Source organism: Elgaria multicarinata, chromosome 8 (assembly GCF_023053635.1).
Source record: "Elgaria multicarinata webbii isolate HBS135686 ecotype San Diego chromosome 8, rElgMul1.1.pri, whole genome shotgun sequence".
NCBI classification, from domain to species: domain Eukaryota; kingdom Metazoa; phylum Chordata; class Lepidosauria; order Squamata; family Anguidae; genus Elgaria; species Elgaria multicarinata.
In genome coordinates, this window is record NC_086178.1 from 46,768,514 (window position 1) to 46,785,423 (window position 16,910).

At 42.8% G+C, this 16,910-nt stretch overlaps 1 protein-coding gene across 2 annotated transcripts in view; it reads left to right on the top strand.

The window, feature by feature from the left end:
• Positions 1 to 16,910, top strand: part of LOC134402647 (glypican-5-like) — a 505,390-nt gene that overhangs the window by 375,120 nt on the left and 113,360 nt on the right. For both annotated transcript variants that reach the window (XM_063132253.1, XM_063132254.1), the window contains one exon: positions 10,926 to 11,076. In XM_063132253.1, coding sequence (XP_062988323.1) covers positions 10,926 to 11,076 — 151 coding nt within the window. The remainder of the gene's footprint in view (positions 1 to 10,925; positions 11,077 to 16,910) is intronic.

Here is a 16,910-nt window from a genome sequence, read left to right on the forward strand (position 1 = left end):
TTACAATCTATTCTACATCAGATCACTGGTCCATCTAGCCCAGTATTGCCTTCTCAAACTAGAAATGGCTCTTCAAATTCTCAGGCAGAGGTTGTGCTGCTGCTCAAGACTCTCCTGCCTGGAGATGCTGAGACCTTTGGCAAGCCAGGCATGCACATCTAGAACACATTGGAGGGCAGCCTACTCCTATCATGCCTCCCCCAGAGTCCTCATCATCAGAGGATGAAGGGGAAGCTCCAGCAGCTCCTGCGGAAGGGACTAGAAGCAAAGAAGGACAAGACCCCTTATTTTCAGGGAGTAGGCAAGACCTAGCTGAAGCCCCTTTAACAGAGTCAGACAATGATGAGGGGGACCACGAGGCTCCTCCAACCCCAGCTGACTGCAGGCGAATGAGTCAGGGATCAGCGTCAGCAGGCCAGAGCTCAGAAGCTACGGGGCTAATTGCCAGCACCTGGGGTTAAGATTTAAAAGGTTCAGAGCAGCTGGAAACAACATGTTTGGCCCATCCAGCTCTCTCTGTGTGTGTAGACTCTGGTGAACCTTTACCCCTTGAACTGTGATCCCAACTCTGCCTGCTTCTAAAGCCCTACTCAGCGACTGTGTGATTCAACTCCGTTAGCATCCCAGGTAACCAAGAAATTTCAGCTGCAGTTTTTCTGGCTCGGTCTCTTCATTGACAAGGACAACTATAAATCTCTGCTCTTAGCCAGCAAATGCTGAAAATTCCTACCTGGTGGATGTCATCTCCCATAGGCCTCAGTTAGCATGGTCAGGACCCAGGAAGTCCATGTGGACTTTTAGTTTGACTCATTTGTCTATCTCAGAGAGTCCTTGACTTTCTATATTTCTTTAATTTTCCTGAAAATAATAGCAGCTACCTACAAGCAAAATGTGTCTTGTACTCCTCTCCTGCATGACTCTGCATTCATGGTGCCAGTACACATATCAGGACCATGATATGCCTGTCCTGAAAGACCTGCACTGGATGCTAATTACTTTCCAGGTGCCTACTCCGAGAGAGGCTTGGAGTGTGGCAATGAGGGACAGGTCCTTTTCGGTGGTGGCCCCCAGACTATGGAATGATCTCCCTGACGAGGCTCACCTGGCACCAATGCTGCTATCTTTCCGGCACCAGGTTAAGACTTCCCTCTTTGCCCAGGCATATGGCAGCACATCTTAATCACTCACATGTTTAGTTTTTTAACAGTTTTTAATGCTTTATGTGTATATGTTTTGTGTTTTAGAATTTAGAATTTTGTATACTCGTTTTTATCTTAATTTTAGAATTTCTGTAAACCTCCCAGAGAGCCCTGGCTATGGGGGCAGTATATAAGTGTAATAAATAAATAAATAAATTCAACCATGTGTTAGTTTTAACCTTGGCTTAGGACCTGGCTAACTAAAAGACTGCCTGTCTGACTTTGAACCTTTTTGGTTGTTAAGATCTGTAGGAGAGGGCCTTTTGAAAGCACCATTACCCACAGAGGCTGTTTTGTCAGAGATGCATGAAAGGGCTAATGATAATAATTAATAATATATTTATTGCACCCAAACAGTGATTGCCCCTGCCACTGCCATCCCCCGGGCCTTTAAAAAGGATGTAAAGCCTTTCAAAATGTGTCGTTTTCTTGTTTTCATGTTTTTACTGTTTTTAATGTTCTTGTTTTAAATTCCTGTTTGCCATTTTAATGAATTTTTTTAGCAGATAAGGCAATATATAAATAATAATAAATGAATATTCATGCCTTAGAGAAAGCTTCCTGTCTGATGTTCTGCTGCAATCCCTAAGATTTACCAAGAATGGGAGGGTGCTGTTGCTTTTGGGTTTCTCATTGACAGCTGGTTGGCCCCCATGTGAACAGAATGTTGGATTAGATAGACCCTTGGTCTGATCCAGCATGGCTCTTCTTATGTTCTTAAGAAAGCATAATTAACATACCATCTGTGAGACCAACCCAAATCACACCTATGAGTTGTGATGATCCAGAGCTTTATAAAATTCTGATGTACATGCATAGCTCCCTACAAGAAGAAGCTTTCTCATTCCCTTTAATGCCACAGAGTTCTCTAACAAATAGAAAGAGGACACCTATATGGAACATTTCCATAACTTAAGGAAATGGGATAGCCCTCACTGGGGAGGTGTTCTGTATGTGCACTGCTACACTAGATTGGAGATATAATGGCTGCTCTACTTCATCTGAAAGCCTGCAAAACAAATTAATAAATCCCAGCCTAGACATCTTTTAGATGTTGATTGGATCCCATCCATAACAAATTTCTATAATGGGCCTAAACCGATTGTATAATTTTTTATTAACAGCAAGTCTTAAAGAATATATAGTCCGTTTTCTTTTCCATAAGACAATACATAAAGTTGAATACATGCCTGCTAAAAGTCATCTTGAAATATTTAGTTCTATTAATATAATGCTGATTATATTGGCCATGTGCTCCCAAAGCACGTCCTTTTAAAATAACCATCTGCTACATAAAAATTCCATACTGAAGTATAGTTATGGCAATCTTGTAGGCACTAAAGCTAGCATAGATGAAAATGTAACTTTGATTTGATCCCTTGCTTCTAAGAAATATTCACATTGCAGGTACATTGCCTCTGAACTGAAAGACTTGAAAGTCTAGAAAATTATGAAAGAGATTAACAGCCAGATCCTATGCATGTTTACTCAGATGTAAATCCCTGCAGAGTTCAGTGGACCTTCCTTCCTAGTAAGCATGCTTAGGATTGCAGCCTTAAACAATGGCATAAAAAAGAATAACTGAGGAATGAAATGAATAGGTTGTGGAAGAGGGCATACCATGAATTTCACTGAGAACACAAACTGTTCAAAGTACAATTTTAGTTTTAAAAATGGAAAATAGGAAGAAGAAATCCGGCTGTTTTAGAGCGTATTATTTAACAGTATTAGAAGACTGTATCTTTTACGTCAAACATGCAGAACCTCTTTCACCCCAAAGGCCAAATTCTAAGGGCCAAATTTCAGTTTGGAGAAGCTCACATTCCAAGGGTAGGTGGGGCCAAAGGGGAAATGGGGTCAGACCAAAATACCAAAAACACCCCCATTTTTCAGCTTAATATTTATTTATTTATTTATTACATTTATATACCTCCCCATAACAGTAGCTCTCTGGGCAGTTTACAAAGGTTAAAAACAGTGCGCATTAAAAACAAATATACAAAAAAATTTAAAAAAACAAAAGCATAAAAACAGCAATATCCATTTAAAACAACTATTCTGGGGTCAGTTAAAAACTCAGCATATGTTGTTAACGCCCTGGGAGAAGAGAAAAGTCTTGACCTGGTGCCAAAAAGATAACAATGCTGGCACCAGGCGAGCCTCGTTGGGGAGATCATTCCATAATTGGCGTGCCTCTCCCTCTCCTCCGAGCTTCCCTCTGATCTTAAAGCTCTTGCTGCCATTAACTAAGCATTTCAACTTTTTTAGAATGGGATAAAAACTGCACTAAGAAGGGAAACAAAATTATTGGTGTTTAGGAAAAAGAGGGTAGGGCCAAAGGACTGGATGGGGCTCTCTGGGGAGGCCAAGAGGGCCAGATTGGGGGCCCCAAAGGGCCAAATCCGCCCCTCCCAGGCTTGAGGTCCTGCTTTAGACAATATATGTCAATAAACTTCATTTGACCAATTATGTGTGCTTGGAATAAGGAGATCTGAATCCTTTATCGCAGATGCTTTCCATAATGCCTCTTGTTTGCTGTAATATGCGGCACAAATAGTCGCTAACTTGTGTGTTTAAATTCCTCCTATTGGCAATCATTGCAAATATGAAAACAAACAAGAATTCTCCCCCCTCCCTGTTAAATTTCTACAAAAATGGGGAATAGAGTCTTGACTTTCGTGTGGAAGCCTATGCGTAAGCAGAGGCCCCGTTTAGGCATTCAGTTGATCACACTGAAGCTGATGTTATCGGCAAATGAGCATGGTGATGCCTTAGGGACAGCTTGCCGGTGTGGCCCCAGTTCATGTATTCAATGGATGTGTGAGTGGTCTTGTCCATCACTATAGTTGTGATGGTTTGCCCCAGCCGAGCTGGGAATTTTATCCAAGCCTCCCAGGGTGAGAGAACCAATGGTCAGTCCATTGGCTCTGGCTCTTATACATCCCTCTTCTTCAAATGGTTATTTTCAGAAGAATGTTATCTGCCCACGTGTGTGCTGGATTCAATACACAGAAGCTGCTTCAGCATATGTGTTGCGCTAGTGAGATGCGGAGAAGGGCTCCTCCAACAGACCTCAAATCTCGGGCAGGCATATATAAGGAGAGGCGCTCCCTCAAGTATCGAGGTCCAAAGCAGTTTAGGGCTTTAAACGTCATTACCAACACCTTGAATCCTGACTGGAAGCGTATAGGCAGCCAGTTCAATTCCTTTAAGACCAGTGTTATGTGGTCTCTGTAAGATGTATCTGCCAGCAGTCCAGCTGCTGCATTTTGCACTAGCTGCAACTTCTGAGTCGTCTTTGTTGAGGATAGATACTGCAACTGGACAAGCTTTTTCTATATCCAGCAGGGAAAGCATATGGATAAAAAACCTAGAGCTACAGGCTCTGGTTGTTTAGTAATCCTGGGGCCTTTCTTAGAAGGATAGACAATAAACTTTCACTGACAATGTTCTGGCAGGCTCCCAGATCTTCTTCGATGTCAGTGTTGCTGTTTTTTTCATTTACATTCCTACTGTGTTAGTTGATATACCCCCCATTTGAGATCTCAGAGGTCACTGGCTTTTCATGAGGGGGGTATGCTGGGCTTTGATCCAGACATAATCATGCACATCACGGTTTCACTTGTGAGTGGTCTGAGTCAGCAAACAGGGAAGCACATTCGGTCTTCAGTGCTCCATGCAGAATGCAGTTGCATGCAATGTCTCGCATTGCATCTGATCTGCACCTACAGCTCTTGATCCAACAAGACCAGCTTGTGGAAGCTGTTAGGAAATGGCTGTGTTCTTGCCAAGCTTCTCTCATTTTTCCCCAATAACATCAATTTAGAAACCATAGTGGAGAAAGAGAAACTCTTCGTAACATGGCAGGTGAAAGAAGCTTCCCAGAGCAAAAGCAAGCTTCGGGTTGGCAGGCAAAATTAAGAGCTGTGTTGATCCATACCAACAAACAAGTTCTAGCAGTTTTTGTCTTCACCAGGAGAAGGCCTCTTGTTAACCTAATCAGGGCTGGTGCCAGACTATTTTTCTCCCTAGGCAAAGTGAGCTACTTTCACACACACACACACACACACACACACACACACACACACACATGCCAACTTTTTAAAGAACATATGTTTCCTAGAAAAAATAAGAAGCACAAAACTTGAAACTGCTAAATGTATTTTAAAGTGCAAGAAATACGTCATGCCAATTATAGCAAACAAATTGGAAAGGAACGTCTATGGGTCTAAAGTGCATTATTCAATAGGAATATCACCTCCAAATCATCCCCCCAACTCACACACGTGCGCACACACACACTCAGCATCACTCACTCCAAACAAACACACACATGAACACATGCATTCACTCAAAGACCCCCATGTACCCCATGCACCCATACATTTTCTCTCTCTCTCTCTCTCTCCCCCCCTTCCGGGCACGTCTCAGAAGTCCGAACGTGGAGCCACCCCACCCCAGAGTCCCTGACTTCGCTTTGGCTAGGCGGGTGCGGGGTGCCATTTTGACCATCCAGGCCCAGCTGAATCCTCAGGCTGGGCCGGCTCACAGCCAACGCACATGAGTGCAGCACTGTGCCCAGCGCCCCTCTTAGCTTGGTGCCCTAGGCGGCCGCCTGAGTGGCCTCTATGGTAGCACCGGCCCTGAACCTAATGGGTCTTAGCTTTCAAGACCAAGCAAGCTCAAAATACTTTGCCTTAAAACAGGGAGAGCTCACAACAATACATTGTTGCTGGGAAAATCCACCCCTGGTAGTTACCACTGGCAGCTAATGTGAGAAGTGACAGAAAAACCTGAGGGGGGTAGCAAGTAGGGATGTCATGGGTGCCTGACTAAGTCCTGTAGACTCCACTGCATCTGCCCCTCTGGACCCAGCTCGCTAGGTAGTCGTGTGTTCGCACACTCTTTGAGTGCCCCGTGGCTTGGCGACCATCCTAGCAGCTGTTTGCCCTCATCCAGAGCCTCTATTGAGTGCAACAATGGAGGCTCTAGAAATTGTGTATTTCCCATGTTGCATAAATGGACTTTTACATCCGCCATTTATGCAACATGGGAAATACGCAATTCCTGGAACCTCAATTGTGCACAACAATGGAGGCTCCTGATGAGAGCAGGCAGCATCGCAGCTTCATCGGATGCTTGTCAGGCCAGAAAGAAGCTCATACTGCACTATACCAGGGGTGGGCAGCAGTGGCTTTGCAGTTGTCCAGCATAACCAAACACGGGTGTGTCCATCCGTAATGGCAGATTGCATCATCATCCCTGTGACTCAGAAAGGCCTGACACCAAATCTGTGAGCCCTGGTTCCAATCCGCCTCTGGTGGTAGAAGCAAAGATCACCTGTTTGCAGTCCAAGCATGTATTGTTGGCACAGTTGTAAAGCATTTCCACAGCATGAGCTAATTATAAAAATGAAAAGACGCTCCAGAACCTTAACAAGATGGACTGTAGTGGTCAGACCCAACTGCTTTCCCCCCCTGAAATCCATGGGTAGGGGAGGGAAGCTGCACAATTGCATTCAGGGGAAGAGTCTGAGTTCAGTTACCATGGGATATACACAAGAGTCAGTGTGCTAATGAATCTCATGTATTCTTGCTATCCTATATGCAATGACATGAAAAAACTTCTTATTGGATTCAGTAGGGCTTATCTGAGGCAGCAGAGTTAAAATGAGGCTGTCTTCTTGAACCAAAAAGGAGCCTCAGGAACTGAATTACTCTCTCGCTGAGAGTTATTCACTTGCAGTAGCAAACATTCACTCAAAACTGGTGTTCAGGGGCAGCCTTAGACCAGCTGCCACTACTGCACCCTAAGCAAACCATGCAGTCAGCATCCCCACCCCCAAACCCCAAGGGCAGATGTAGGCTGAGGTTTCTGATAAACTGGTAAACTGGTAAACATTTCACCCCTGTTTTCCATTTAAGGTAACTTAAATTTATTATATAAACAGTCATAATTATTCCGTTTTTCCATCCATCCGTCTATCCAGCCAATGTTTCTGAGATCAGATAAAATAGAGACATGAAACTTTCATTTTTGTTTGTTTTAAATTTGTTTTTTTTCCCTGGATTTGATGCCCCACTTTACTTGGCACCCTGGGCGACCACCTAGTTCACCTATATGGACAGGCCGCTCCTTCCTGTATTTAATTGCACATGGCCTCTTTAAAATAGAAACTTGTATTCCCTGTAAGGCATCAGCACACTGAATGTTATAATTATTCTATAATTCTGTCCAGCAAATTTCCTACTTCAGCAGGGGGATGGACTAGTTGAACTTTGAGGTCCCTTCTAACCCCATGATTCCATGCTCTTACTGCCAAGACACAACAGAGATCTGTGAGACAATGGTTTTAAGAAGCAATTTTGTTCTCCCATGTCTGCATGACATCAGGCTTTCTGATAATGAATAATAGCAATGATGAACATCAAGCTGCTTGTTTAAAAATAAAATTGAACTACAATTGGATATTGTCTTATTGGCACAAATCTTGCCTCCGACACCCATAAATGAAATAATCTGTAGAAAGCGTGACACCATCAGCTTTTTAAAATAGGAATGAATAATTACCCAATGCTTTTCCAAAAGAAAGGAACATTTGTTGATGATGATGCATGCCTTTGTGGCCTCCCATAAAAGATTGTCATGACTCATTGAATGATGTGTAATGCAAATAGGCATCAAGGGATTCAGTACATATCAAATCTTGCCACCTACCTCCTCCATTGTTTGAATGCTTGTAAGCACAAGAAATGCATTGTCCAGTTTCTCCCGTGGCTATCGTTACCCAGCCATGAGAGAGATTTTAGCACAGCTAGTGGGTCACATCAGTGCTACTTATTAATACTCTAATACAAAATGAAAAGTGAAAGCATTGGTAACAAAAAAAGTCTATTTTCTGTTGGAGAAAAGGGCAATGTGAAAAACAGTAATTGTGGGGTGAAATGGTCATCTTTTTTAAATTCATACTAATCACCCCATAAGTCAACCAGACCTGCTGTACAATATCAACATTTCAAAGTGTTCAGAACAAAGGAACCCCAAGCAGAATTATTATTGTTGTCAATTATTCTTCAAAGAGAAAAACAGACTAAAGGTTCAAATTTCAACAATTCCAGTAATATCTATCCCTTTTACCGATGGAGCCTTTGGAAAGCCAACAGCAGCTTTAGAGAGGCATTTTTTTATTTTTATTTTTGTCAGAACCGTAGCAGGCACAGAGAGAGAGAGAGAGAGAGAGAGAGAGAGAGAGAGAGTTTGTTTCCCTTTTCATCCCCAGGGTTGCTTAGACTTTTCAGTGTTGCTGTTTACCCAACAAAAACATTCACATAATTGCATTCACACAATTAACATCGCTTTTAGTTTGGCCCTGAGATGGTATCACACTAGGTAGCCAATCAGATTTGCCCTTGTGATTATGACAGTGAGGACAAATAGTCATTCAAGAGTGACGTCTATTAGGGCGCAATCCTACCCAGATGTGCGTCAGCCTCTGAACTTGAAGGCTCATGGGCATCCTAGACAGGGTGGGAGGAGTGCAGAGAATATATTCTTGGGCATTGTCAAAAAAAAATATCAGGTGAAGAGTGCACTTTTTGATGCTGCAGAAAATGTTCCCCAAATGCAGTGAACAGTTTTGTCTCAGCCGTAAAAATAACACTTGGTATAACAATGACACATGTTCAGAAACAGTATTTCTCTGAATACCAAATTCTTGGAAGAGCTATTGCTTTCATACCTTGCTCATAAGCTTTCCAGAAACATTTAGTTGGCTGCTGTTGGAATGCTGGACTAGATGGAGATAAGTTACTTGCCCAGTGTCACAAATTTTCATGGCAGCAATGGGATCTAAGCCCCCAAACAACCACATTGCCTTCATATTTGCTGCTGCAGCACAACATCCATTTTTATAGAAGGCAAGCTGGGAGATGAGAGACTTGCCTAAGGTCCCCAACTGAATCCTAGGCGAATATTAAAACCCTCAAATCAGGATGGATTTGATTTAAATCATGATTTAAATCACAATTTAAATTGCTACTCAGACTCGATTTAATCATGTGACTCCCCCTGCCCCAAGTGCACTCTTCCTCGCTATATTTTACACAACTGAGAGTTACCAAAGACTCATTCTTGCTGGTATAATCTTAATATTTACAACCAGATGAAGGTTTCATTTTTAAAATAAAAACTTTTCAGATTAGTTTTACAGTTATATCAAAGAAATACTGATTTGGTTATACTATTAGAAACACATCATAGATAGATAATTATGGAAATATTGTGAGGTGAACTATTTCCAGTTTAATAGGTTAATCATTCATATATGGACAACTTTTCTGCTGTACATTATTGGAAGGAGAAAAATAATCTTACAGAAACCTCTGGAAGAGCATGACATTGTGAATGGATTAATGGAATTCATTTACCAAAAAATTTAAACAGCCTCATGCTACATAATTAAAAACTAATCCTTATTTCATGATGAATAACCTTTGGACTATAATGTATCTTAAATAGAAAACTATCTTTAGATAGATTTTTCCTCAAAAAGCATTTTATTTTAAAAATCAGATTTAACAAAAAAATCAGGGTTTTTTTTATTTATTTATTTAAAAAAATCATTAATTTTTATCCACCCTGTCTCAAATTAATTCTTCAGTTATTTTCCCCCAAACATTCAAATCCTATACAGATCCCACTCAAACCTGATTTCCCAACTGACCCACCCACCCAATTCCTCTTCACTTCCATAGGTGTGTGCAGTATATTCATTAGGGTGTGCACCCAGGGTTGTTATTTTTTTTTATTGAAGGTGAACATTTATTGAATACTCAGTCATAAAGGACATTATTTTATTCATTTATTTATTAAACACTGTAGACACTGATGCCTTACTTCTGGCAGAGAGGCTCCCGGAAGAGTGATTCCTTTTCATCCGTGCTGCCAGGAGCAATGATGCTCTGTTGGAGGCAGCGGTTCTTTGGCAGGGCAGCTGGAAGGCCATTCCCACTGCATTTGGATCCCCCTCTGGATCCCTACTCAATGCTCCCCTCAGTTCAGCGCATATTGCTTGAGACATTAGGGTATGCCTGGGCACACCTGGCACACCCCTTGCACATGCCTTTGCCTACTTCCACTCCTCCTCTTCCACCATGCCTCAGCACAAACAGTTCAACATTTATTTGATTTGATGGCACCCAGTGCAGCTTTCATTCACTAACAAAACATGATGAAAACAATAATGTGTCAGCCTTAGCCAACAAGCTTGCTGGCTTTTGGAAAGTGAGGAGGAAGTGGAAGTGCTTGGAAGAAAAAGCCAGCCATACCACTTGACACTTTAAAGCTGGGGACCATGACAGTTGGGAGTCAACTGACATCCCCAGGAGCATGTGAATCTCCAACTAAAGAAATTCATTAGTGGTGAAGAAGGCCATAAAGTGAAAGATTGTTGTTGGAGAGGAAGAGGGGGAGATGGGATTTCCCTGCCCCAAATATGTGAAGCTAAAATGTGTGAGCTGTTAAATAATCCTCTATCTTCCATGCCATGATATTCTGCTGCTTTTAATGGGCTGATTTGAACTTGCAAGACCATGGCTTCTGGTAGGAAAATGGGTCCACAATACGAGGAACCCCAAGCTGACACCAATGCTTTTCTTTTTAATCCTTTGCAGCTTGGATGGTAAGAAAGCATTAATACATTGCAAATATTTTATTTTTGTATTGCAGCTTGCAACGGAGAGGACAAATTTAAAACCAGAAAGATGGGGCATCAGGGAAGGTGGCAGTGGGAATGGAATGAATGAAGAGATGGAATCAAGTGGAGACTGTGATGATGAAGATGGATGTCAAGGATCAGGTGGCAAGATCTACACAAAAGGTAGGCGTGATGGTTTGGCATATACACACTAAGAAAATTCATCAAAGACGTCTGTGTCATTGGCCACATTTGGACAGAAAGCTAAATCGTAGTTTAGTGCTACATGAACAAGCCTATCCTGCTCCTCAGCTCATACACACACCCATTCCCCCCCTCCCTTCTTCCCATGAGGCCAAAAGAGTAGTTTGGCTTTTGCTTTCAATTTTAGATAACCTCAGTTTCCCATGTCATCCAGTCCTGGCAATGTGGTTTAACACTAACCGTGGGTAGTGTCAAAACAAGTCAACTACAAAGCATGGCTTGTTGAAACTAAACATAATTAGTATTAAGCCATGGCAACGTAGGAAGCCATGGTTAACAAAAAGCAGAAGCAAAATCTTCTTAACTCCTCTTCTCAGCCAAATGGGAGCAAAAGCCCAGGTGTGTCAGCCAGGGAGGGGCCTAGGTTTGTTCATGGAGTGCTAAGCCATGGTTTGATGTTAAGTCTGAACAAGGTCATTATGATAAGTCTTTCACTGATCACACTGGAATCTACACCTACACCGCTACTATCAGGGGAGAGGGAGGACCCAGGGAAAGAGAGCCACACTGCCCATGGACCTCAAGATTGTCCTGAGACCAGAGAAAAAAATTGGACAAAATCAGTCCCAGACACAGGTGCCAGACTATTTTGCGCCCTAGGCAGGTAAGCTGCTTTCAGCCAGCCACCCACCCACCCCTAGCATCCCCACCCCACCCCAGCATACCTGGGCGTGGGGCGGCATCTCGCCCACCCAGCTGAAGCAAAGCCAAGACGCTGGGGTGGGGGGATGGCCGGCCAGCTTCAGAAAGGCGCACCCGGAAGCCACTCTCCCATTATGCAAGAAGGCCCACTCCCCCCCCCACAGCACCTTGGCTTCGAAGCTAGGACACTGGGGTGGGGGGCGCCTTCGGAACGGCGCACCCGGTAGCCGCTCTCCCAGAGCGGCTTCCAGCCGGGCGCGCCATTCCGAAGCCGCCCGCTCGCTCCCCCATGCCAGCATCCTGGCTTTGAAGCAAGGACACTGCAGTGGGGGGGGGGGGCGGGAGGCCAGTGGGCTTCAGAAAGATGCGCCTGGAAGCCACTCTCCCACAGCAGCTTCTGGCCAAACGTGCCATTCTGAAACCGCCCGCTCACTCCCCCACCCCAGCATCCTGGCTTCGATGCCAGTGCCCGGCCGGAAGCCGCTTCTGGCTTCGAAGCGGCTGGTGGTGGGGCAGGTGGGCAGCTTCGGAACAGCGCATCCAGAAGCCACCCTCTCAGAGCCACTGTGGGAGAGCGGCTTCCAGGCGCACCCCCCTTACCTTGGCGCTCTAGGCTGCCACCTGAGCTGCCTTTATGGCAGCGCCGGCCCTGCCCAGATATCCCAGGAGAACTGAGAGGTTGTCCCCGGTTCAACCCTTGATGAGCTGTGTGTCATTTGGACCTGCAGGGATCACCACAAGTCCAATCTGGGATAAATGGCAGGTGTAGATTAGGCCACCATGGCACAACAATTCTACTAACTGTAGTTGCTGGTGCTTTTAATCTGAACATAATTTTGAGTCAGCACAACACTCAAACCCAGGATTTGTCATTCAGTTATGACATTTTATTAAAAGCTTACTATTTGACTGCTCATCTATTGTTCCTTGTTCTTGCTGTCCTCACTTCTCTTGGAAAGATTGGTGTTCTATTCATTTTTATGCATTATGGATAATTTTGATGAGGCAGACATATATGCCTGAATTGGTGTGCTGCTTTATAGGGTATGAAGTCCTTTGTGTTTCATCGATGTCTGCAGGTTCCTAGCCTTAGGCACTCCTGCAGTCAAACATTAATAAGAGGATGTTGTTGTTTTACATTTAACCTTTCTCTTCCCCACCCCCTATGTTAGTGTACATCCTAGAAAACCTTGCATAATATTTTTCTTTCTGTGTTCTTCAACTAGGATTTTAGATTTGTTAAGTGCTTTAAGTAACATGTTTTCTCTTCAAAGTGGTACAAATTAAACAGCAGCCAGGTGCTACTAAGTACATTTTAATTGACTATTAAGCTATTTATATGCTATTGCTGTGCCAGAATGCACCAAGACTCTGTCATCTTTCAGACACTCAGTAATGTAAAATGAAAAGCATTTACAACTTGGCTAACAGTGAAGCTCATCAGCCCAAACACAGTATATGGAATCTACATTCTCTCCATCCCCTGAGAATTCCACGGATGGTGGAGAAGGGGAAGAATTATGTTTCATAACTAGTGATACAGTGATTGGGTAGAAAGCATATCTGCTAAAAAAAAATATTGTCCAAATAAATTGTAGCGAATGCTTTGGATTTGTAACATTAAGAGCAGCAATTCCATCTTGAGAAAATTATAATGGTATTTTGTAATTAACTTTAAAGTACTGTTATGTGTTTAGGCCGCTAGCTGTAAATCTGTTTTGCATATCTTGATGCAATTAAGAGAGAGAGTGGGGGAGTAATCCAATTAAAGGGCTCCTCTGCTTTAACAGTACTATGATATTTTTTTTCAGAATGCCAGTAATTGCATTCAGTGTCAGTTTTGCAGAATGCCGCAAACCTTGGTCCTCTTTAAACTAGTACCATATTGTGGATGTGTGTATTTGACAGTTTAAGACATGCTGAGGATCTTTGTCACCCTCCCCTCCCCCCAATAATAAAACTGAATATGTTAGAAGCAGTTAAACGGAGGTTTCTATATCTTCCCTTTTGGCAGCAGCCTCCCCATCTAATGTAGATGTTTATGAAATATATTTTCATAAATATGATGAAGATGTTTATACTAAGGTGGGCTGTATCAAACCAGTGACTCTGAGCTCACTACCAGAATTTATATGTGGTGAACTAGTATCATATTGGGAGCAGTTTGATGATTCCCACTGTAAGGGGGGAATCTTACTGGCTCACTGGTTGTGGGGGGACCTACCTTAGTGGAAGTGACAATTCCTTTTGTACCTGGAAACTTACTCTTCTTTTCCTCTCCCTAGCCTCCCCACTGCCTGATACTTTAAATTAAAGCAATGGTAGGGAAGAGGAAAGAAGGTGGTGGCATAAATGGTTAAAATGGAGGAGTTGCCACCCCCACTGTCCCTAATGACCCCCACCTGAAGCAGTGAACCAGTTGGCCCCCTTACTCCCTGTAATGACCCATTCAGGGAAGGAGGCTAAATAGTGCCCAGGGGTTGGGGTTTAGGAGTCACTTTCGGAAGAAGTGGAGAATGATCCATTCAGTGTATGAACTGAGTTGTGTTCAGTCAAGCAAAATATTGTTTTATATTTTTGTATATAAATGATTTTGTTACGTTATTAGATCATGTTTTTAGGGGTTTCATTTTTGTAAACTGCCCAGAGAGCTTTGGCTATTTGGTGATATAGCTTTGTAATAAATTAACACAATGAATGAATTAAGCTTCTTTGGGGGATGCAATATGGTAGAAGACCTTTCTCAACAAACCATATCTATGATTATTTTAAGGTTCAATATAGTCCAGATAAATCAACAAAATTTCTAGGCAAGTGAGGTTAAGGGTCAAATGAATGTCATTGTTTGGACAATCTTGTTTGGACCACTCCATTGTTTGGACCATTTCTCTATATTTAGTAGATAAGGGCATCTATTCTAAGCTTACTATAGAAATATGTAGTGCATTATGTGGAACAAAACATATTGAAGAACTATAAATGTTCCTGTTTGGGGTTGCTTTTGGCTAATGGCCAATGTTACATTGATTGCAAGGGATGGTTTCAGCTGGGATTTTATTCATTTTCAGAACAGGCCAGGTTTCTATTTGGTTGATCTTCAAAATTTCAATACCTTTTACAACTACTTCTGGCATGCTTTTTGTGTCCTCTTAGAACAGATTGGCCACAAAATCAACAAAATTACCTTTGATCCACATGGTGACACCACCACAGATTGATAAGTTTGCATGATAAAGGAGAAGACTGAATACAGGACAAAAAGTCCAGCTTTGCTAGAGTCTGTGATTAATGTTATCAGTATTTTCTGTGTGTGTGTGTGTGTGTGTGTGTGTGTGTGTGTGTGTGTGAGAGAGAGAGAGAGAGAGAGAGAGAGAGAGAGAGAGAGAGAGAGAGAACTAGCTCAGGTGTTCTTAGACCAGGAAGATGAACACTGAAAAACCTTAAAATGAATAAACAAACCCACACAAAGATACACTGTAATAATTAGGCTAGCAGGTTCTTACACTACAGTCATGCCCTATGCCAGCATTAAGTGAAGCTAGGCATTTGCCTGGGCTCAAATCTCTTGATTCTCAGATAATTTATTCTCAGGTCATTTATTCCTGCCACCATCTTCCATGTATAAGGCAGCCTGAGACCTCCCATGAATATGATCTGCAAGCAATAAACTTCATAATTAATGCCACTTAGAAGAAACAGGTATTAGGGCACATCTAATGGACTTCTGCTTGCACAACTTCCCTTCCTCTCCCGTGCATTCCACTGAACATATCCCAAATTTAATCTTGAGGGACCCCAACCCTCTGGAGCATATTTGGGGCCATGAAGGGGGTTGCAGGGAGGAGGGAAAATTTGTTCAGCTGGCAGTATCCATTCCGCCAGTGCACCAACACAGTTGGATACAACCCATTGTCCTAGAAGCCCATTCCTCTAGTGTTGTAAGGCAGGCTGTAGTAACACAAAACACTGTGTATATTCCCAATTGCATTTTCTTCTCTTTCACATCTCTAAAGTCAAAATGGGACTAGAAGGGGCAGTTCATTAACAGCCTCTTGATTAGGGGGCTACAAATCCTGCTTTGCAGTCAAACTGGTTACAGTATTAATCCGCTGATAGGCACATTTTCCTTCTTCTGTCAAAGTCCACCTACCAAACATTTTTCTTAATACCTTGAATCTAAAAGCATTATCAATGTATTTCACTATTTTCCTTAATCTCTCCCATTAAGATTTGTAAAAAGCCCCTGTTTGTTTACAGTAATTGCAAATAAGCCGTTTATAGCAAAAGCAATTATTAGCGCTTATAACTACCATTTAGATATTTACACGTAATATATTTAATCACATCCACAGACCAACATGAGTGTTTTCAATTTGAATCCATGCAGTTGAGCTAAACACATTTGCAAGGATTCAGGGATTTGTCTGGATTTCTATACAGTAAGTAACCATTTAAAAATTTAGCAATAACAGGAATACTGAGCCAAAACGGCGGGACCCATTTCATGACTGCTTTTAGCACTTGTGATTTTATGGACTGTAAGATATGCCTGTTATTTTACCTTATATGCTAATGTTGTTAAGTATAACCTGAGTAAGATAGGGTTAATAGTTTGCTAGAGAATGAGTGAAAGGTGGGCGGGGCTTGTGTGTGTGAGGGTTCTAAGGTTATATGAAGTGAGATCTGACAGTTAGGGCATGTCTACACCATGTCTATATCCTGAGGTTGTCTCCAGGTCATCCTTGTGCATCCATATGATACACAGGGGATCCCGGGAGCAGCCTGGGATGACCAGGGACTTTCCCCGAGGTATCTCGTACCATGGATTTCCCATATTTCTTCAGTCCCAGGACCATCCTGAGGAGTGCAGGCCATGTGGCCACTGCTCCCAGGTCGTCCCTTCCTCCTCGCGAGTAGTGGGGCTCCTAAAATGGGCACGGGGGCAGTCCGTGCCCATCGGGGGTGGATGGGGGAACAGTTTTAAAAGTTTTTTTAAAAAAAAACCTTCCATGTGGTGGAGCATAATTGCACTCCGTCTCCGTTGAAGGAAAAAAATGGTGGCCGTGACATCCCTCTTCCCTTCCAGGATGTTGCGCAGCCATCAAGACACT